We start from the raw sequence: 6692 nt of genomic DNA, 5'->3' as shown, positions 1-6692 counted from the left end.
ATCACGCCTATGGGTTTGCTTCCTGGAGTCTTTCCTTGCACTGTTGTTGTCTCTTGCTTTCTTCCAGACACCATGGTCCAAACCACTGTCATCCAGAAAAAGGATCTAGTCATGGTGAGAGAGAGACACCTTCCAGATCACCTGCACCTACCAGAGCTCTAACTTTCTCACTATGATCTGGTACCAGCAGAGGAGAGGACAAGTTTCCCCCAGCTGTTGTCATATCAGTCAGCAACTGGATCCAAGGAGAGCAGCCCATTCATCACATTGCCAAACACCACAGTGAAATTCAGCCTCCTGCGCTAGAGAAAATCAAAGGTCTCCTCATACCTCTGTGCTATGCATGACATCCTGGTGCTGGGAATTTCCTTGGTTGTGCAAAAATCTATCTGATGGAGCAGGTCTGTCTGTGCAAGGCTGAGCTCTAGGGAAGTGGCCCTCAGCTCTCCCCTGGCAGTGTTATTTTTCCTATTCACCCAGGGATCCCCAGTAAAAGATTCCTTTTCCCATGCAGAAAAGAACTTGACGAACATCTGTGAACAGATCATCTGCCCAGATAGGGCATTTCTGAAGAATCTAAGGCATGCTGCTTCAGTGGAAACTGGAGCCTTAAAACTAAGAAGGGGAAATCTGAGGTGGGAAGGAGATTTTCTGTGTGTTTGCTTACCTTGTGACCATCTGCATAAATTTGCCCTCACTCTGTGGGAGCTGACCACAGGAGAACATTTAGGTGAAAAGTGCATCAATTTTTCTTCCTGATAGTCTTGTAGGACAGGACCAGAAGTAAGGCATGATCCAGACTCTCACTCAACAGGATATCTTGCTGTAAGTGACTCTGGCTGAGGCTGGAATGCAGCGTTCTTTTGGCAGTCTGTCATGGTTTAACCACAAAGCAGCTTGCTTACTCCCCGTGTGGTGAGCTGCAGGAGAGAAACAGAAGAGTAAGAGTGAGAAAACTGATGGGTTGAGATAACGACAGTTTAATAGGTAAAGCAAAAGCTGCATGCACAAGCAAAGCAAACCAAGGAATTCATTCACTACTTCCTGTTGGCAGGACGGTGTTTAGTCATTTCCAGGAAAGCAGGGCTCCATCATGTGTAACAGTTACTTGGGAACACAAATGCCAATACTCTAAATGTCTTGTCCCTTACTCCTTCCCCCAACTTTTATTGCTGAGTGTGATGTCATATGGTGTCCTGGTTTCAGCTGGAATAGAGACAATTTTTCTTCTTAGTAGCTAGAATAGTGCTGTGCTTTGGATTCAGTATAGGATTTGGTATGAGAAGAATGTTGATAATACACTGGTGTTTTCAGTTGTTGCTAAGAGATCAATGACTTTCCAACTTCCCACGCCCTACCTGTGCTCAGGTGTACAAGAATCTGGGAGGGGGCAGAGCCAGAGCACTGGACCCAAATTGGCCAATGAAATATTCCGTATCATGTAACATCATGCTCAGTATATAAAGGAGGGTCGACTGGGAAGGAGGGGGTTCTCTCTCACTTCCGGAACTGTGGTTTTGGGATCTTGTTTTTTTGGGATTGCTAGCCCGAATGGGCTGAGTATAAGTTGGCGGGTGGTGATCAATCACCTTGTGCATTACCTGTTTGTACTTTATATTATTGTTACTGTTTTATTTTATTCCAATCATTAAACTTTTTATCTCAACCTATGAGTCTCCCTACCTTTACCCCTCCACTTCTCTTTCCTATCTCCTGGGCAGGGGAGGGTGAGTGAGTGGCTGCATGGTGTTTGACTGCCAGCCGGGTTTAAAGCACAACGTATGATATGGAATATCTCTTTGGTCAGCTGGGGTCAGCTGTCCCAGCTGTGCCCTCTCCCAACTTCTTGTGTAGCCTACTCACTGACAGGGCAGTCTGAGAAACAAAAAGGCCTTGATGCTGTGTAAGCACTGCTCAACAACAACTAAAACATCAGTGTGTTACCAACACTGTTTTCAACACAAATCCAAAACATAGCCCCATACCAGCTTCTATGAAGAAATCTAACTCTAACCCAGCCAAAACCATTACATTGTCCACCCTTCATTCCATAGAATTTACATATACTCAGGTCCCACACTAACTAATACATCCTCATTAACCACTACTCCCCTTTCCCATCCTTTGATATATACACAGATATCATTACCTTAGTCTAGGGGCCACCCCTGTAAAATATCTGTAAAATGTCCACAAATGTCCACTGAGTTCATTTAGTCCATGACTTTGGGCTCCATCTGTTACGGTGATCACTCAGGATAGGAGAGGTGCTGTGTTGCGTGGAGTTACTGGGCACCAAAGCCAGCTTAAGTTGGGTCTTGGCTGCATTTGCACTGCTTCCTGTGAGGCTTGTCCACCATTAGTTCAAGTGGTTCCTACTATAGTACTTCCTATAACATTCCCGTAACTCAAATCATGTGTTACAACCATTTAAAGGTATATCTGTTTCAATGTCCACCCCTGGTCCCTTTGGACCAGACGATAGAGTTTAACATTGGAATTAACTCCTCCCCTTGTCCCTGCTTTGGCATGGACTTATCCACAGACTAGTCCTGTAGGTGTGTACCTGCTGCAGTGTGGCCTTATGTATGAGCCACAGTCTCTTCAGGGGTATAGTTGCTGAGGCATGGACTTATCCATGACCACAGAAGCTTTCAGGTGTTCCAGCATGGCCTCATGCTCAACCATTTATGCTTCAAGGTGTACCTGCTACACCATGGACTTTTATCAACAGCCATAGCTGCTTCAAGGTGTACCTTCCCCAGTGTGGATTTATCGTAATGCCACAATCCCTTCAGAGGTGTACCTGCTGTGGCACTGACGTAACCACAGCCACAGATGCTTTGGGGTGTCCTGCTCTCATATGGACTCATCCACAGATCACAGTCCTTCAAGAGCAATGGAGGTGGCATGAAGGGAATCTCACCTGGTCTGATGGGCCCTGGTGTGCCTGAGTCCCTATTCTAAACACAACAGTGTCTTCAGGAGTTCCTTGTCTGCACCCACAGGATCATGGATGCTTCAGGAATGACAGCATTTTAATCATCACCTTGAGATGAGAGGGGAGGTCTAGAAAGAAATTTTCAAGTATCATAGGAAAGAATACCTGGATGTGAGCATTAATAGTGAAGCCATCTGAGCTTACCACAAACTCAGTGGACATGAACAACAGAAGTGAGCCAATGACTTGAATCTGTTGTGTAATCTGTGTGGACACAAGAGGGTCAGAGGACCCTGGAAAGCTCAACTTCTCATGATGCCTCCGCAACCCCATACCCTGTTGCCATCAGCTCAGCACTGACAATAAACTGTGGAGTAATGTTGCAAAATTGGGAATTCCTGCATGGGTTTGTAGTAAGCATATATTCTGAGTTTTCAGAGACTGTAGACCACAGCTCACAAGGGTTTCTGGGTGGCTGTCTAGTGCCTTGGGACCTGAGGACTTCTGGGTTTGATTTTTGGGTATTGAATCACTAATGTAACAATTGAGCTAATCCCAGTCTGCCAAATTCAAACTCAGAGAAAGAACATCTAATGCTGGCTGTGTTACCTCTTCTGAATTAACTGAACTGAAAACTTTCGGGTAATGTTTGGACTCAGCCTGCAGCCCCTGACCACAGGTTGATTTCCTGGTGGTGTGGACAGCCAGGAGACATTGGATGTGCACATCTACAGGCTTACCTCTAGGAACCACTCCTGCCCTTGGCCTTGAATGTGTTGTGGAATGAGGAACAGCTATGCCAAGGAAAGGCAGTTTTAAAAAAAGGGTAGATAGGAAGGACATGACAGAATGGGAACTGCTGGCAACCTTGTGTCCAAGAGAGGGTCATTATTTCTTTGGCCTTGAGCAGAGGGAGACTACTTGCTGTCCACAGGATAGGCCGGGATGTAGATGAGGGATGCAGAGGAAAAGACCTTCTGGCTTGGTTTCAACTTCCTGCATGGGGTAAGTTGATTTCCACAGCCCCAGACCTGGATAACTACAGTCTTCCTTCTGAGATTCCTTCAGCTCAATTACTCTGATGTTCTGGGGCTGTTGTTCCAACTAGTGCCCAAGAACATCAGTCAAAGCTAGTGAGACCACTTTTGAACCTAGAGCTGTGCAAAGGAGACAGCTCACAAATGTTGCTGAGTGCAGAAGCATGTCCCACTGTAACCACCTCATCCCAAGGTGAGGTAGGGGGATCTACTTTTGCACAGAGCCTTTCAGGATCAGAACTGAGTCCTGGCACTGATGAGGCTTTAGAAGGCCTGTTCTCAAGGAAAGCTACTCTATTCTTTGGGAACATCAGATACCAGAGAGCAGCTGTGGGAGTTTGGGAGCTGGTTGTTGTCCTGAATCTGCCTTGACCCATGGGGATGTTGGATTCACATGGAATTGAGACTTGAGTGTGTGGTTTACTGTGGCCTGGTCAAAACTAACTTGTGAATCACCTCAGCCCTGTCTGTCTGTGCAACAGCTGGGTGAAAGCAGACGCTGCACCAGTTGCATGGGGGCTTTGTCCCTGCAATCTCTGCCCATGGGAGCTGGCCATGCTCCTACTTGGGCGCTGTTTCTGAGGCTGTTCACCCAATCCCATTCCTGCTGTCCTTTACGGCAATCTCTCTGAGCCTACTCCTCCAACACAGTTCCACTCAAAGCAGAAGGAACTGTCTTCCCAACAGCTTGTGTAGCTGTTGACCTACTCCATGACCTCCTGCAGTCTCCCAGATCCCCTCTAGGGGTCAGCAGAAGACAGGCTTCTCATCTGCAGGACCTACTCTAAGCCTGAGAAGCCATTTCTGGGCAGAGATGCAGCAAGGCAGTTCCTGGTGGCCACTGTCATTTGGGCAGCTGGCAACATCTTCCTCAGGTCCAAAGAACACTTCACAAAGCTTCCCAGTGCAGTGTGCCCCAACACCTCCTTCCTCTCAGAACAGTAATGGGTGCCCATGTGCCCTTGTGTCATGATGATTTCACCAGAACAATGTTTTTTTCCTGAAAGTGAAGAAATACAGAGACTCAGGGTGGGTTAGAGCAGAATTTTAATGACTTAAAAGAGGGAAATGAGGTAAACAAGCGGAGGTTCTCTTGCAGGGATACCAGATCATCCAAGAGGCTGTGCCCTGAGGCCAGGGTGGAGTGTGCAAAAGGTGTCCAACTGCTTACACCACAAAGGGAGTGAGGCAGCAGATCCCTCCAGGGCTAGCTTTGGAAAAACAGATGGTGGGGAGGGGGTGGGGGGGGTGGGGTGTGTGTGGGGGGGGTGTGGGGTGTGGGGTGTGGGGTGGGTAACAGAAGACAAAAGACATAAGAGAGAGAAAAAACAGTGAGAAGCAGGTGGAGTAGTGGAGTCATGGATGCTCAACCTCTCTGAAACCGATGACCCAACACTCTTTCCTCAGAGCAGCATAATCTTCTAGATTACTGGGGGTACTTCCATGGGAAGTCCCCAGTGGCTTTGGCAGGGAAGACACCTCCTGCCACAGTAGTGGCTGCCAATGCAGGAGAGGTCACAACACCTGGAGTTGATGGGCACTCCCTGACAGTTGAGAATGCTGCCAAAGGCAGCAGAGGTAGAGAAGCCCACAATGGTGTTCTGTGGGAAGAAGCTGAGGATGGGGCCAGGCAGAGTCACCACCACAGGGGAGGGCTGGATGGCAACGGTGGAGCTCTGGCACTGCCTGACACAAGGCTCATTGCAGCTGTTGGCCAGCGGGGTTGGGCCGCAGGGCTGGCAGCAGGGCTGACAGGGGTTGCAGCAGGACATGTCTCAGGACTGGAGGTGCACCTGAGAGAGAGGGCAGGGAGGAGCATGGAGGTGCATGAGGAGCAGCCTGTCCACCCACCTCAAGGGACAAAAGGCACGTGCTGGCTGGGGAGCTGGAGACTGTGCAGGGAGGCCCACGTGCCTCTTTGCCTGTCTCCCTGGGCACTGAACAAAGAAAGCCAGGCCCAGGAATGCTCTTTCCTAGGCAAGAACCCATGAATCCCCTCAGCCCAGCCCCAGTCCCTCTCCATGCCAGACCTTCTCCCTGTTTCCCCTCCCAGGACAAGCAGCCCCAGCCCACACAGAACAGAGCAGGTATTATCTGATGTCCACTGAGACATGGCTTTGTCCTGTAGGAGTATGAGAAGGGACTTTAGACTTGCCTGGTTCCCAAGGAGAAGAAGGAGAGTGAAGTGTATGAGAGTGGCTTTTACACTGCTCCTGCACTGCTGCAGGCTCAGAGGTAGCTCTAGAAGGGTTGATAATTTTCAGACAAGCTCTCCTCTAATGTAACATATCCCAGCTAATGATACAGGGCTGTGTTTCAGTTTTCTGATGTCTTTTCATATCCTTGTTTATGCCATGATCATTCCCTCAGGGATGGTTGTATTGAGTGTTGGAATGATAGTTCTTAAAATTTCTGGGACAGGAACATGTCATAGCTGGCAGAACACTCACACCAGTTGCTGGAGGAGTCCTGTACAGACTAGGCACACTGGCCTGGGGCACTCCTGGGGGATGGTTTTCAGCCCCATTAGCAGGAAAGACCAAGCTCCTCTCAGCCTTGCAATCCTTGACCAGACACCCAAGATCTCCCATACATGAGGAGATGCCATGTCCTTTTCCCTCTCTTCCTCCCCGCCTTTTCTGATTGTTAGTGGTCTTTCTCTTGCCAAGCAGGTGGACTGCACTGATGAGTTTCAATTTTTCTCCTTCTAACAC

General features: G+C 48.5%; 1 protein-coding gene across 1 annotated transcript; it reads right to left on the bottom strand.

Moving 5' to 3' along the window:
• Window positions 1–4945: 4945 nt before the first annotated feature.
• On the bottom strand, window positions 4946–6178 carry LOC141934294 (feather keratin Cos1-2-like). Its single transcript, XM_074849657.1, has 3 exons — window positions 6134–6178; window positions 5418–5771; window positions 4946–4978 (listed from the first exon to the last, which is right to left on the bottom strand). Exons 2-3 carry the CDS (start codon window positions 5748–5750, stop codon window positions 4946–4948), a joined length of 366 nt encoding a protein of 121 aa, XP_074705758.1. The 5' UTR covers window positions 5751–5771; window positions 6134–6178.
• Between the last annotated feature and the right edge of the window lie 514 nt (window positions 6179–6692).

This window comes from Strix aluco, chromosome 24 (genome assembly GCF_031877795.1).
Source record: "Strix aluco isolate bStrAlu1 chromosome 24, bStrAlu1.hap1, whole genome shotgun sequence".
Classification (NCBI taxonomy): Eukaryota; Metazoa; Chordata; class Aves; order Strigiformes; family Strigidae; genus Strix; species Strix aluco.
Note: the sequence above shows the minus strand (reverse complement) of the source record. Positions and strands in the feature narration are given on the sequence as shown.

Bases quoted from the DNA above. Each gene is read 5' to 3' on its own strand.
- LOC141934294 (XM_074849657.1), bottom strand. From the start codon at position 5,750: ATGTCCTGCTGCAACCCCTGTCAGCCCTGCTGCCAGCCCTGCGGCCCA. The intron at 4,979-5,417 runs GTACCCCCAGTA...CTTCACTTTCAG, and splicing joins ACTGGGGACTTCCCATGGAA to GAAAAAAACATTGTTCTGGT.